Source organism: Gavialis gangeticus, unplaced genomic scaffold (genome assembly GCF_001723915.1).
Source record: "Gavialis gangeticus isolate Ggan-Ray unplaced genomic scaffold, GavGan_comp1, whole genome shotgun sequence".
NCBI classification, from domain to species: domain Eukaryota; kingdom Metazoa; phylum Chordata; order Crocodylia; family Gavialidae; genus Gavialis; species Gavialis gangeticus.
Genome location: NW_017729034.1, coordinates 19542824 through 19559193, shown reverse-complemented (window position 1 = coordinate 19559193; position 16370 = coordinate 19542824). Strand labels below are relative to the sequence as shown.

At 43.9% G+C, this 16370-nt stretch overlaps 1 protein-coding gene across 2 annotated transcripts in view; it reads right to left on the bottom strand.

Annotated features, from left to right (window-relative positions):
* GALNT14 (polypeptide N-acetylgalactosaminyltransferase 14) overlaps positions 1-16370 on the bottom strand; it is a 256819-nt gene that overhangs the window by 71394 nt on the left and 169055 nt on the right. The window contains exon 3 of one of the 2 annotated variants that reach the window (XM_019527047.1): positions 10125-10223. The exons of the other annotated variant lie outside the window; for it this stretch is intronic. Within the exon in view, the coding sequence (XP_019382592.1) occupies positions 10125-10223 (99 nt within the window). The remainder of the gene's footprint in view (positions 1-10124; positions 10224-16370) is intronic. 2 annotated transcript variants of the gene reach the window in all.

Sequence of the window (16370 nt, the reverse complement as noted above, 5' to 3'; positions counted from 1 at the left end):
TAAGACCCCAGCCAGGTGCCTATCCAGTCTCCTCTTGAAGATTTCCAGGGAAGGTGAGAGCACCACCTCTCTGGGAAGCCTATTCCAGGCTCTGGCCACCCTTACAGTGAAGTAGTTCTTCCTAATATCTAACCTAAACCTATCCTCCCTCAGCTTGTGGCCATTGTTCCTGGTGACTCCAAGGGGGGCCCTGGTGAACAGACTTTCCCAAGCATATCTACTAAAGGCAATGCAGCTGGTTTGGATGCTCAGAGCTAGCCCCTCTAGGCCATTCAAGCTGCAAATTAGCTACAAGATTCTTGCAGAGAATTCCCCAGGGATGGGAGAACAGACTACAGGGAAAATGTCCTGTGATTAAGGCATTAGCTGGAAACTTGAGTTCATCCCCCTGTTCTAACAATCGATGGCCTGTGTGACCTCAGGCAAATTACTTGGTCTTTCTTGTGCCTCAGTTTCCCCATCTTAAAAGGGTGCCATCAAAGCTCATCACAGCCCTGCCCTTTCCCACAGGGGTGTTGTCAGGATAAACACATTCCAGATGAGGAGGTGCTCAGATACTCTGGCAACTGGAACCATCTGGGTGCCAGGGATAGCGAGTGCCAGGCCTTGCACTTACTGTGCCTGTGCTAGCATGGGAGAAAGGTGTGGCACAGCTCTGCTCCATCCGACCTAATCTCCCCTGATCTAGGTTCCATTAATGATCCTGCACCACTAATGCAAATTAAAACAGCGTGAATGCAGCTTGGAGCCTTGTTAGAGCTGGAACAGGAGAGCACTGGGCCAGTGGAGTCACACTAAACATGTTAGGCTTTTTCATTGATGTCAATTTTCTGTTGGGCATAACTCTGCTGATTTTGAAGAAAATACCTTACTTTTATTCCCAGAGAAGTGGGAGCACAGGCTCTAGCAAGCAGAGGCAGCTGAAGAAACTGCTGCACACAGAACTCAGTGGTCCCTCCCCCCGCAGTATCCCTCCATACCCATTACAGATCACATTAAACCATAAAGAGAATATAGGCTGAGTAATTTATCCTGTATAGAGAGCTCCGTGCTTCTGTGGCTAAACTGCTACTGGGACCCAAGCTACCTAGTTTATAGCTAGGGTGGGTATATCTTTACTGCACAGCAGATACTTCTGTCACTACAGTTATACATACCTCTTGACTAAATTGCCAAAGACCTGCCCAGTAATGACCTGCTGCCACTGGCAGTAAAGGTTTTGCAGAAAACGTTTAGTGTAAGATAAGTGCAAGTTATTTCACAAAGAGGCTAAGAACAAATGTACTGGCTTTCCAGCAAGGCCAAATTCACCACATCTGACACACATTTCCTACTTGTTCTCCACTAATCAGACAGTAAGTTACCGAAACCACTGGAAACACAGCAGATTACATACTCTCCTAGTGTGACAGTCTTGAAGAATGACTGGAAACAGAAACATTGAACCCTTGAGCTTCTTGATGTTGCAGGGATTTTCTTAGATAGTGTATAAGGAACTTTTAAAATTTCAAAGGCAGCTTTTCTATTACTCAGATCCTCACTGAGCTTTGATTTTCTTTTTTCTTTTTTTTGGTGGTTCTTTTCTCTTTCATACATGTAAAAACATATGATGCTTAATATCACTGTTCTTTGAAGTCCTTCTGTTATTTATAGATACTGAAATAAAATACAGGTACTATATTATAATGGAAAAATGTATTTTTTTAATTTCAATCCCACTTGCAAAATCTATTGAAACAAATTCCAAGTCCTTTATTTAGTCCTAACTCACACAAACACCAATTACTATCAAGAGGGATTCCAGGATTTGCCCCATTAGATATACTTACACCTGCTGAATTGAATAAAAGCTAGATTCTGTGTTGTTACTTTGGATATATATGGATGTAACTTCTTCCAGTTCAATAAAATAACTAAGATGGGGGAAGTGGAAGCAAGCAGAGTTTGACCCTACATTTTCATTGTAGTCTCTAACTAATTTTGCCACTTGTATTTTTCTTGGCATTCTCCTCCTCATGCCCAACAGTAAGGATTTGTTGAATCAGATCCCCAAATTCCACCTGCAAATAATTATCAGGACAAAATTAATACCGATGCTTGCAAAATGCAGATGCAAGAAACACTGACAATTGTTCGCAGATGTGAGTGCATGTCTTTTGTTTGTGTGTATTTTTGTCATCTTTTAACACTTTTTTCATTTATAAAAGTGACTCCAGACCTTGATCGGTCTGGAATTGTGAACCCTCAATTCTCTCCATGGCAACATATTGGGGTCTGTGAAATAAGAAAAACTAGCAATATAATAAAGTGACAGAGGGGTCAGAGGTCACAGTCAGACAGAGTGCGAGAGAAGAGAAAATGCCCGCCTAAATGAACTGCTCCAACCACCCAAAATGGCTAATTATGTAGGAGCGGGAGAGAGACATCACACCAAGAATAACCATAATGAGCTTTGATTACACTGCAGCTTCTGCATTTATTCTCTCAAATACCCACCAGCTCTTTGAAATTCAAGAGTCCTCTTTATGTTAACATCAAAAGGTAAAAGCGCATGTACAACTGTATACTTAGTTACTGTGAGATGATTAGCAAATAAAATGTCCAGGTTTTTTTATTTTTAAAAGGAATAAAGAAAAAAATGTCAGCACATAGCGCTAATTATATAGTTTCAGAGCAACACCTGGCTTGTTTTTAGTCTTTTAATCAGAGTCATTTGAGCTATGGCACAGCCTCTATCAAGTGCTTACCTACTGTCTAAGGGATAGTATACATACTTTCCCTACTTTCTTTTCTTGGCAACCTTAGGATGCTCATGAGATAACATGTAGAGGGGAGCGTACAAGATGTTCTTTGCCCAAGATACTGCCTACTTCTACCGACAGCTATTGGAAAATGAAAGACATGTTACTTTACCTGCTAATTAACAACCTAAATATTTGATCTGGGATGCAGGGTGTTCACATCACGATTTTTGCCGAAGGATGTTTTTTTGGGCTGTCAGCAAGAGGTAAATAATTAAGGCTCTCAATTCTGGAGCCCCAAATTGCAGATTTAAAGAATAAATACATAAAGATCACTCAGCAAAGTAAAACTAGATGTTTTCTGTCAGGAGGGGCTTATGTCTAAAAGGAATTCTTGACAGCCTTCCAGAGCTGAGGTTAATGGCCAAGGTGGGGAAGCCGTGAAATCACTGAAATCTGGCTCAGAATATAAGAGAAAGAGAGCAAGATGGAAGCTGGATGTTTAAATAGAAATGAATGAACTGTGCTAGGCAGGAAGGAGATGTGGAGAGTAAGCCAGATGCTAGTTATAGAAAGCATGGGAGTAGATTCATGCAAAAGGCAAGGTGATTTAATCACCACAGATGATTAAAGCATCCTAAAAACTCTGTTCAGACTGGCATTTTATGTGGGACTGATCCCTGCCCAAGCAGTGCTACAGCCATCCATGTTACGAGAGCTATAGCAATTCAGAAACCTGGTTCAAATACAGGGCTTCAGCTGATATAAGTCACTGTAGCTCTGCTGAAGTCAGGACAGGTGGTGCATTGACATCAGCTGAAGAGCAGGTCCATAGTTCAATTGTATTTATACCACAAACATGAACTGTGATTTAAGCACATCCACCTAGTTGTAAAGAGGTTCTCCAACAGGTGGCTGGGACCTTGCCAAAGAAAAAAAAGCAGCTAAATTAGTTCAGGTGCTGCTTGAGGGCAGCAAGGCAAGAGAAAAGACATTCTTATGGGCTTGCCACTGTTCTCCATACTGTGCACCATATGGCAAATCCACTCTGCAATGCACCTAGTACAAGGTGGGGAAAGAACCCACACGCATGTGGTTCAGCAGGTGAAGTTCAAAGGAAGCAAGATGTGAAGGTGTGGGCAAAATGGTACCCAGCGCCTTGTTGGCACATGAGAAACATACCTTCCTGCTCATGGAATGAGCACCAGTTTGTACCCAATATATGGATTATGAGTCTTACTGTTAATGATAGCTTCTCCAAGGTGTGTGGGGACACCGTCCATCTTTTGAACCACCGAACAGAACCAGCTGGGTGCAGAAAGAGAACAGCCTTGAGCCTCTCATCAGGACTGGCTACTACATTTCCCTCAAGCTCTGGGAAGCATTGTGCCTGCTTGAATATATAGTAATGTTATGAGAAATGAAGGCTGCCTAAGGAATGGCAGCCCTCAGATGTCAGAGTATAAGATGAGGAGGTAAAGAAGTGCTGGAATTTGTTCTGCAACATGGAGAAGAATGAACCAGAGTGAGACTCCTAAGTAGTGGGGGGGATAGACAGCTCCCCCATTAGTGGGAAAAAGCAGCCCCATTGAGACTGCCAGCTCTGGGGAGCTCAGGACAGGGGGAGATGGATGTAGAGAGAAACTCTCAGCATGCTACTCCTTTCTCTCCCCACATCAGGCTCTGGGGTGGTCTGCCACACCTCTGCTTCTTCTCATGCTGCCCAATTTGGCATCGGCCTCCTGCAGCTCTGAGCCCAGTAATTCCCTGGGGGAGCTTGGGCACTATGCCTAGAGTATCAGACACCGCAGCACTGCCTCACCTGGCAGGCTGCCAGCCAGCAGAGCTTCTCAATTCCTCTCCTGTTGACTTGTTACAAAGGTTTGGCTGATCCCAAAGTTTCCTAACCTGCTTCATCCCCTTTGGCTGAGACATTACACAGAGGTACTGAGTACCTGGGATCCTGGACAGCACATTTCAACAGGCATAGGAACTCTTACCTAGCTCTCCTACTCATAATCCAGCCTGGAGACTATCATTCTGCCTTGCTAGAACACTCTGGTTTCTGTTGGATGCAGAATTTGCGGGCATTTCTTGTCCAAGGTATAATCCAAGGTGCTGAGCACACCCAGGGAAATATGGGGCAGTCTCCTTCTGACTTGAATGGTAGCAAATCAAGATCAAACTAGGAAGTATGTAGTATTTCTCCCTACAGGCTGCATTTCTACAGGGATATATTCCTGGCTGCATGTTACATAGTTTGCCAAGTATCATGGCTCCTGTTTTCCTGCTAGAAAGGGTTACATGAAAGAAAGATGCAACTCCTAATCACTGTCAGAAGACTGAACACTCAATCTAGCCCCTGTAGGTATTGAGTCCAGCTCCTTCGCTGAAGCATTGCTTTCCTTCTCCAGGGGCTGCTATGCCATTGTGCACGTCCCTCAGCTCTTCTTGTGGAGGAGCAAAACAGGAGGAGCATGGAAATGAGATAGAGGTTTTCTTTTTTAATTCAAGTATGTAGGAGGCAGAGAGAGAGAGAGAGAGAGGGAAGAAAACAATTTGGGAAAGCCAATAACATTTGTAAAAGGAAAGGATGATGGTTGAGAAGACATCCTGGGCCTTCTATACTCTTTCCCATTCGTTTTCTCAGTGCAGGTATTTATATCACTCATCACCAATGCTCCTGAGCATCTCAGCATCCTTAATGCATCTATCCTCACAAGACCCCCATCATATAGTGCAATGCTATCATATCTCCAGTTTATGTCTGGGGAGCTGGGGTACAGAGAGATTAAGAAATTTGTCCAAACAAGTCTGTGACAGAACCAGGAGCTGAACCCAAGTCTTGTGATTCCCAGGGCAATACAGCCTTAATGAAAAGGCCAACTTTCCTTCCATCATCCTCTCCTCCCTCTCCCTTCTCATCCTCTTTGTTTATCTTCTGCCTTAAAACTTAGCCAGTGAAGTACGCAGGCTTTCTCTTGCCTACCTACTACCTGAGCTTTTTACATGTCTACAAATGGAGATAAGCATGAATGCAGTAAATTTTTCCCGTTTTCCCGTCTGAGTGAACAGTAAGCAATCACAAAATATCTGAATTGGTTTGTCATTCAATCGATCTATTTGTTTTCCTTAATGGATAATTCCTTGATGCAAATTGCTAGTGTTCACGTTTCTGAAATTCACATGATGCACTGTGCCAGGTAGAGACAGATGTCTCATGACCTTGTTTTCATCCCCTGACTAGGTTACTCATATCGCCACTCAGGACTGGGTGTGACATGTGGATTTAACAATCTACTTCTAATTGTGGTCCTAGCTTCTGGTGCCCAATCTAAACTCCAGCTTTTCCTGCTTATTCATGCAAGTAAAGTGCTTAAGGCTCATAAAAAGATACACAGAGACAGCCAAATCAAAGTTCACCTTCACATTCAGAGGCATGTGAATGGGATACTCCCCCCAGTGTTTGCTCATCTTCAGTACAGACATCTGAAGGACTCCAAATGGGCTGATTTGTCTAGTTAGGACTGTATAACCTGGACTTACTGCTTGTCCCCACTCTTCTGTATTTTACAGCACACATTGATTTTCCTTTCCATTTTTTATTTCTTTTCTTTATCACACCAAATAATCAGTGTGATGAAGGCTCTTTGTCAGTATTTCATTCCATTGCCAGGCAGCCAAACAGGGCACTGCTGCTTGTTCTTAGAGCCTTTGCTCACTTCTTGATTCTGCCAGCTACTCTCTGTATGTTGGGGCAGGTCAGATCACCCTCTCTCTGTCCTACATTCTTCCCATTTGTAAACAGAAGGTATTGTGCATACTAATTTCACAATGCTGTTGGAGGACTTGGAGCATAGCTCTTCTAAATGCCACTAAAAAAAGAGTCTGGGAAATACTTCCCTAGGCTCCATGCAATCAGGAGGGAGCCATCTTGTATACAGCTTGCATCCACTCAAAGTGGAGGAAACACTTAACTTTAACCAAGGAGACTTTGCCTCTAGTCCAAGATAACCCAGTGGCTTGCTGAGTAACCTTGTGGGAGTCACTTCACTTCTTTGGGAGGTGCCAGTTCATCCTTCTGTCAGCTGGGGTAATGGAACTTACCAAACTTTTCATTTTGCAATGAACTACAGAGTGACGTAGCAGCACTCTTATTGTTACACAGAATGTGCTTTGAGATCCAGGGCTGCAGCAGCTCAAGCACTACAAACTAGTATTAATACAAGTCAGATTTCATTTGGACTGACATCTGGAAAATGATCCAAGATGTTGCAGATGTCACAGGATAGAGATCTGTAATATCTAATTAAGCCAAGCATTTGCTGAGTGAGTAAAGCCAGATCAGTCAGAGGGCACAGCAAATTAGCTTGCAAAATGCTTAAGAGGCAGATGAAATCTGATCTGGATCCAAAACGCAGGCAGGGAAAGGAAGGTGCGTGAGTGTTCAGACTTGACATGATGTAGGGAAAGAATTGACTTATTGCTGCTCTTCCCTAACAGCAGTTGGCTCTCCAAGGGCTTGGTAGCTGATCCAAAACAAGTCCGCCAATTCCCATGTTACAAGCAAAGTGAGGAGGAGAGCCCTGGCTTCGTAACCCTAGAGGAGTGGCCCCTTAGCATGTTTAGCATGGGCAGAAGAAAAAGGCAGGTCATTTTCCAAAGACCTGGAAAAATTCAGGAATCCATCCTTAAGAAGCAGGAGGCAAGGGGAGACTGGAATTGGGCTTCTTTCACTTTGTTTGATATGTCAGGTGCTTTCAACCCTGGCTTTGACTGAGCAGAAAACACAAAAATGGTCTTTTCATGCCACTGTAGAGTGATTCAGTGTAAAACATCCTGAGGTACTTTGTGATGTTGTGAGGTTATCTTGTGGGAGGAAGCAGCTGGAATTTAAACCTGCTTTGGAGATGCACACCAGCAGAGAAAACGCATGTGACCACACCTAGTCGAGGTGCGTGTGTGAGGGGAGGTGGAGTGACAAGGGCAGAAGTTGCGAATGAAATCACAATTAAGAGAGTGAGCAAAGTGGCCTGGGCAAATAAATAGAAAGGAAATCCCTCCCTGAAGGAACAAGATAAGGAGGATGAAGGAAACAGCTGCTGTCTCTATGGAAATTAGGAACCATTTTATGAGGGTGGTACAAAAAAGGAACAAGAAACAATAGGCAAAGTCTACACCTATGCACTTCTAATCCAATCTCAGCATAATTCTGATTCACCTACCATCTCTTTCAGATGCACCCATCTTTACACTACTAATGGCTAAACGTGAAGAGTATTTGGTTACACTCTGGACCAAATACTCCTCACTTTTAGCCACTATCCCTCAGAAATAACAGTAACACTTCCAGGGCATTTTGCTACTTTGTTATTAGGGATTATGAGCTCGTCATTGGACCCTAAAAGTGGTGAGATGTCAGCTCATGCTGATTTAAGGTGTTAGTGGACTGTCCAGTGGCTGAGGGCTAATCGTGGAGGATGAACTGGTCTCTGAGGCCAGGTCTTCGCAGTAAATTTACCAGGCTTGCCAGTGGCAGTCTCAAGCATACCACACGGCTCTGTGCAAGTTTCCTCATAACTGGAAGAAGACTGTGTGGTAACTAAGTGGGCTGATTAGCATGTGGGTTGGTAGTGCGAATAATTCCTCCCAAAGCAGAGTAGTGCTCAGTGCTCGAGGCAGCTACTCCCAGGCATAGTAACTTTGGTGTGCTGCTATGGCCAGAGAGAAATGAGCTGCTGCCCATTATATGGGTTAAGTTGGAGAAAGAGGCAGATCCTTGAGGAAGTTTCAAGATGAGTTGAGTGTGAAGTTTCAAGATGAGATGAGTTAAGTGTGCGTTGTGACTGTTAAAGCAGGCCCCACTATGGCAGGTGGCAACAGAGTCTAAGGCAAGAAATGCAGGGGACAGGATTGGCCATGAGACCACAGAGCAAAGTGGCAATTCAGCTGCCAAGCTGTCAGGTTCAATTGTAGGACAGAGGAAAGGATGAAGGAGAAGTCTAGCAAGCAAAGTTGAATCTGCTCTGGCGGTTACCAATACCTACCTCTAACCAGTGTGAACAATGGCATAGGGCCCCTTAGAGGAATGGTGTTTTGATGTACTTGGCGGATATGGACAGAGGTGTGGAGACAGGTATAAATCAATTTAGCTTTACAAACTTTCATAGAACTATGCTAACTCCCTTCAACAGAAAGTGTAGCTTGAGTTCAAGGATCATAAGGAAATGAGTGTTTGGGGTCTGCCTCATACTCTGTGAACATCTGTCCATGCTATACAGCCAATACAGTTCAGTACAGTGTGTGTGGTAAGATCTGCTTAACAGCAGGTGGGAGGGGTGCAGACTGGGACTGAGGTGCAGATCTATGAAGAGAAACAACTGCAGGATGTATTGTCCTGTTGGAGTGTCCGGGGGAGTTATCTACATGCATCTACTGAAGGCCTGTCTATTGCCTGACTGCTCAGGGACATCATTGTCTCGCCCCCATGGGCGTGAACTCCACACTTAAAATGTATATTGCAGAATCAACAGTGAAGACATCAAACCCCTGCCATGTGGCAAACCACTGAGAAAGCCACCCAGATTTAACTCTCTGTACAGAAGATACAGTGGATATACTGCCCAAAACCTTTACATGCTAGAGAATGGAGATTTGTTGGTTTAAGTCAGACATTGGGATTAAATGCTGCTCTTAAAAATCTGAAGTGAAAATGAGGCATCTACTATATCCCCTACAGTAAAGCATAGCCAAGAACAAACCAGCAAATGAAAGAATGGCCATGTGCCCAGGCCTCTTTACAGCTCATCCGGAAGAGCTTAGAAATTGTCCTTGAAAATGCAGCTTGCGTGTGAACCACCAGCGCTTCTCAGCTTATTATCCCTGCTGTCATTATACGTGGCTGACTAGTATCTCTGGAGGAGCTCAAAAGGTGATCTTGAGGCAGACGTCTGCAAAACAACAGATACCCAACTGTGGAAGAACACAGCTGAGCACTGCTCCCTGACTGATTTTAAAAACAGGCAGCTAGGATCCATCTACTATGGTGTCTTGCCCTGATAGTGACCAGGACCAGATCCAATGAAATAAGTTACTGCTATCCACACCAAAGTGCACCTAATTTTACACAATACTGCTTGCCAGGGGGCAGAGTTCAGGCTAACCTCTGCTGACAATTATTTAGATCTTGGATTGATAGCCCTTGCAATTTTATCCTGCTAAGTACAAGTGCAGATGGAAATACATAACAAGGTTTAATCCCTTTTAGAAACATTTTAAGAATATGTGACTACTATCTTGTAAGGAAAAGGGCACTCATTTTCCTTGGAGAAGGATCTTGAAAACCAATTGCACTCAAATATTCCTTTGTAGTATCCATCTTACCTTCGGATAGTCCTTAACAAGGTGGACCGGGCTTCATTGTGGAAGGTGATGATGATACTGGTTGGTGGAAGATCTGGACGATAGTGCAAAGTAGTACATCTGAGTAGGATAAAAAGATACAGATATCACTAAATATGTGGATTTTGAAATAATTGCTTATTTAATAAAAACAAATAATAAAGGCACAGTGAAAAGGCAAATGGTGCACATGCAGTATTCACCAAGTACTAATAAACTAATGGCTTTCTTAGGTATTAATTTATGTCTGACCCAAAATTCCAGTGTCCCGTTTTGTGGGACAAAGCAACTGGGAATTCTGTGCTTCCTACTTTCAGATTTTTACCTGGGCTCTGGATCCCTACTGTGATTGGACCTCAGAAAGGGGTTCATCTTATAGTTACAATGCTCCACAAACCTGACCAGACATCAGGGCACAAACAGCTTTATACCATAAACACAAATATTATCATGCTATAGAGCCCATCCAAACCTTTGTGCTTTGGTGAGAATTCAGCCTTGACAAATGGGTCAGAGGAGAGAGACAGGTATGTAATAAAGTGGGGACATGCATATGAGAGGAAGCATTAGCTTCACTGGTCTCTCCATTGTTTCACAGACTGAGGCTCAGGACAGAGAGCTGCTCCATATGCAAGCTGGCCTCTTTCTGCTTGCCTGGAGCTTGAGGAAGTGCTTCCCAGATTTTATAGCTCTTTCAAAGTGGCATTCAGAAGAGCTATGCTGTAAATAAAGCCATGAGATAAAGCCATGAGTTCTGCATGAGGAAAGTAAGTAAATAATATTCCTCAGCTTCAGTACAATAATCAAACTCTAGGCTTCCTTAGCTCCCTCCATCTATGAACTGCAAAGTATATAGCTTGGATGCCATTTTGAAGTACAACCAAAATGCTAATGCCTCTCCCTTTCCCTTGGAAATTGTCAGCAGAAAGGCTCATTCTTTGCAGAATCATTCATGTATACAAATCTCAGTTTCTGAGGTGGGTGAGCCCAACCTATGCATATACATGTATACTAGGGCTGTGAAAAATGGCACCATTCTGTTTTGCCTTGAGTTTTGACGGTTCCATGGAACAGTATTTTGTCTCAAATTTCATTTTGAGTTGAAACAGCTGTTCCATTCCATTCCGTCGAAACAGAAAGGCTGTTTCAACGCTGTTTCCAGTTTTGCTGGGAATGGGAAGTCAGACCAGCTGGGCTGCTTCCCTGTCCCCCTCCCCTCCCCCCATGCTAGATCACGCCAGGGGTGGGAGGCAGCCCAGCAGGTCTGACTTCCCATTCCCAGCAAAACTCGGACCTCCCACCCCCAGCATGATGTAGTGTAGGGGACCGGGAAGCAGCCCAGCCGGTCTGCCTCGCCACCCCCTGCCAGATCTTAAACTGGGGATGGAAAGTCAGCCCAGCTGGACTGACTTCCCATTCCCCAGCCTGTGGTCGAAACATTTCAACTTTTGAAAAGTTTTGACCAGCTTCATTTTGTTTTGAGGCTATTTCGAGGGCCTTTGTTTCATTCTGATTTTGCTGTTTCGACCTCAAAACTGGTCGAAACAGTGTTGGAATGAAACAGCTGGAAAAATTTTGCATAGCCCTAATGTATACAGTGCATAAGGTTTCAGAGAAACCAAAGAGAACTGGGGAAACTGGGATTTCAATGATCATTTGAGAGACGGGTCACAGTGAGAAAGCAGAACAGGTGAAGTTCTGGGTTATTAGAACATGTTTCCTTGAGAGGAGACAAAGACGTCTTGTTAAAGTAGATACCCTGTCTTGAAGCGGACAGAACAAATCTTCATACAGCAGTATGATCTAGAAGATAGAGAACTGGATGAGGAGCCAGGAACCTTGATTCTATTCTTGGCTTGTAGAGCTCACATTCTGTGTGATCTTGGAAAAGACCCTTCACTTCCCTATGCCTTTTTTACTCTTCACACCTGTCTACTTCGTTCCTCCTTGGAATAGGGACTCCTCTGACTACTCTCTGCATAACATTTGGTGCAATGGGATCCCAGCTTCACAATGGAGGGAAATCTGGATGTTACTATAGTATAATAAATATATATATCCCCTCCTATTGTTTCATCAATACCTCAGAATCTCTTTGCTTCACAGTCACCTGTGTTAAAAAAATGACAATATACAAAGGACCACAAAAAAAAATATTCACCAGCTTACAGAAGTGACTGGTTGACCAGAAAATCCTCTTCCCAAAGATCACCCTGTACAACTGCCCTATCCCTCTCATTTCCTTCCTACATTATGCCCAGTCCCCCTGGTGTTTCACTCAGTCTGCAGAAGCCTTGTAGTCAGAACCCCAAGACTGCCTTGAATCACATCAAGTCTGGAAATAACCTGGCTCTTTCAAAGGGGAATGGTTTAAATAAGGCTCTTACATTGACTCATTTGTCAGAGAAACTCTGGCACTTGGTACTGATCCAACTCACACTAGCTAAGTGTCACGGCTTCTAGAGTTAGTCCTGACTGACATCAGTGTGAGGCCCTTTACACGTTGCTTTTGAGCTCTTTAAATGTTGATTGTGTTGGTGCTAGCTCCATTTGCAGCAGTTGCACCTTAGCCCTAAAAACCTTCTCTGACTGTTTCACCACCTGCACAACTCTGATTTGCTACTAGAGGGCTGGTGAGCAGGGTTCCAAGTAAGAGCAACAGCTGTGAGTTGCCACTACAGGGCTTGGCCGTGGTGACGTGTAGGGGGTGCACAGGGGTGCATGTGCACCCCCTGACAGGCCAATGCTCACTGCTTAGGCGATGGGCAGGGGGGTCAGGCAGAAATGCCAGTACCCCCCCTGCAAGCACTGGCCAATTGCTGCAACTACTCCCGGAAGCGGCTGTAGTGATTGGCCACAGGGATTGGCTATCGAGGAACACACACACCCCACCCCCCCGGGCAGCGGGACTGGTCATGGGGGGGGTGGAACCAGTCACCCAAGGGGCTGGGGAGCCAAGACAGGCTTCTGTCCCTGCTGTAGGTGAGGGGGAGGTGGGAGCAGTGAGGGAAGGTGCCTGTGGGGCAGCTATTGCTCCTGCCCTGGGAAGTAATCCTCAGCTCATGGGAATCTGATCCAGCTCCCTACCTTATTCCTCCTACACCTCCTCAACCCCACCCCAGGACCTGTCCATGTCCTGCAACCTGGGCAGCTGACATGTGCTCTGCAGGCTGTTTGTGCACAGGTTTGCATCCTGAGGGTGGGAAGGTCACACCCTGAGAGAAGGAAGTTGGCCTTGGTGCCAGAACTGCCCCCGGGCAGTAGAGTTCAGGGGGTGCAAAGTTTGTCCACACAGAACAGCACAGTGAAGGAGGGGACACTGCATCCTGGGATGCTGGAGAACTGCAACTTAGGTGGCTCATCTGTGAAGCATGGCCACACATTAATAGAACACAAGCTGTGTAACATGGATCAGAAAGACACTTGCCCTGGAGTGGAGTAACTTTAAGATGCCTAAAAGTGGGCTTAAAACTAGTTTCAGGTGTTATTGTGTGCACAATCCAGTGGTTAAGAGTTCCAGAGGTACCTAAAGTTCATGTGTAACAAGGCTCGGCATGTCATCAGGTTCAGGTCCCAAGCATAAGTGATGATGCCCATGTGAGGTCCTGTAAGAAGGTTCCTCTCAAGGCTTTCATTCAGTGAGTCATCTTAGTAGCTTTAGTCAACATCATGAGGAATCCTCACTCAGGAGGCTTGGAGACATAACAGGAGATGGGGGGCATTTGTTTTTTGTTTTTCTTTTCTTTTTTTTTTATGAAGTCAACCTATTGTGGCAATACTTACTCCACCTGGGAAAAAGGAATCACTGGTAGTTTATTCTCATGTTTAATTTATTCTAAAGTGGGGTTTTGCAACAATAAAACAGGTGAAGAGCGAAGAAATCTCAGAAGAGACCTCTGTCTACTTTTCCTTTAGCGGACTGAAATCCAGTGTACTTTTATCTATTGCCCCCGGCACTGTATGTGCAGAGACCAACAACACAAAATGTGACAGGAACAGAGAACATAGTGAAGAAGGATCAAATCTACAAAGTTCAGCTCCAGGGCTGAACTTGTCCAAAGTTCACAAATGTGCAGATGCAGAGGTATGGTTTTCTCCAACCCCTGGAAAAGGAAACACTTTACAAACCAGGTGCTCTGGTTCTGTCACTAGCTCCCATCCTTGACAATTGTCATTACTAAAAGAACAACAATATCACCCTATTTGCCTTTCTGCTCCGGTGATTGTTTCTAGCAGTGGCCAGCACCTGAGGCTTCAAAGGAAGATAAAAGATACCCACAATACCTTCTAACACATTCCATGATGCTGCACATACTACAAGTAAAAAATATCCTTCCAGACTCCCAAAAGCAATAAGCTTATGCCCTGAAATGAAGCTGGAGTCTAATTAACCTTATTATTATCCCCGTCTGCATTCCTACTGTGGTTACTAGCACACATAAAACTAGCAAGCCTAATTTTAAATCCAGCCACAGAATTTCTTTCACTGACTTCCAGAGGGAACTAATTCCATGGGTTAGCAACAAGGTAAATAAAGAACAGGTTCTAAATTGACTGTTTCTAAATATACTGTCCTTTAATTACATAACCTGGATAGGATAGAATAGGATGGAGGGACTGAGTAGTTTTCATTATGGACTTCTGGGAGTGTCTATATGAGATGCTTACTGCGTGGTAGCCTAATAATACTGTGCAGTAGCATATCATTCAAAAACCATGGTAATAAGCTACTTCATAGTATTATTACACTGCTGCGCAGTAATTGTCATGAAAAAAACCACGTGCTGGCGCTATCGCACGAGAAACGTAGTTACTGGGAATTCAGTTAGTACTTCATTAAGTTCTAAACTAAATGTGCAGTAACTAGGGCACATTAATGAATGTGTAGATGCACCCTCTGAGTATAGTATCTTCATTATGGTATTTCTCCTACCCAAATTAAAACATTAACAAACATTGCAGCTATTTTTGATCCAGGGCTGATGGAAGTATAGCTCCATATAATGCTCTGCTGATTTATACCAGCTGAGTATTCAGATATGCCTCTAACATCTTTGCTGCTCTCTTTTGACTCTCTTTGATCCTTAAAGTGAAACAAACAAACTGGAAGACAGATGAACACACAATGTCCAATGTACTGTCATCTGTATCACATTTTCCCCATCTTCCAGTTTGCATGCTCTTTTATAACTGCTACTGATTGGTCAGATGCCTGCACTGCATTATCCAAAATGATACATAACTCCTTTGTCAGAAGATCTTGAAAGTACACAGCCAATCAGCATGCAGGAGGAAGTTTTCCCCTACCCATAGGTAATATATTTCATTCATCAAAGATATGTCAGGAATGCTGAGAACAGAGAGTTATTAAATTATCAAACAGCAGCTCTCCAGGTTGTGCCCTTTGCTGCCCTACCCAAGTCACTCTGGTCTTTACTATCCTGCAGTAATGTATTCAGTAGTATACAGTTGTTCCTAGTTAATTTTGTAAGAAATAGAACTAAAACTCCTCTCAGATCTGAATGCTGCCTGCCTTGCAAAGCTACATGGATTGTGCTCTGTGCTATTTATATAGAGTCATCTCCTAACCATTCCCAGATGTATCCAACCACTTGTTCCAAACATGGCATCCAAAAGGGATTCTATGATTCAGGAAAGGGATGATCATTTTGGCAGAGTAAAGAAAGACTCTAGAAAGTACCTACCATAAAGAATTATTATAAGTTATTGCAATAGTTAAGAGGGCCACAGTGTATGTATGGAGAAGACATCCCCCAGAAGGGGGAAGAGCTGGGAAGATGTGTGGATTGGGTCATCAAAACTCCTTGCATAATACGCTCTAAAGCTCTAGTCATCATTACAGTGCAGTAACTTATGTATAGCACCAAACTGATTAGGAAATGTTCATGGAAAAAGTTGAGAGATTAGTCAAAACTCAAAACCCAAACACTTACAAACTTTGGAAAAGCTTAGATCCAAACGTGTGTGTGTGGGGTGGGGGGCCAGGCTCAGAACCCTACTAGCCTGATTCTTTCTTGCCTTGCACCTTGCCAGCCTGATTTATTATTGCGCTGCACCAGCAGAGTGGATATAGAACACTCTGGGAGCACTTTGTTTTACACCCATTTTGCACATGTGTAAATGACTGACCATGACTGACCAAGGTACAGGGCAGTGAAGGACCACACCTAGCATTTCACTGCTCTGGAAAAATGCCCATGTGGGTCT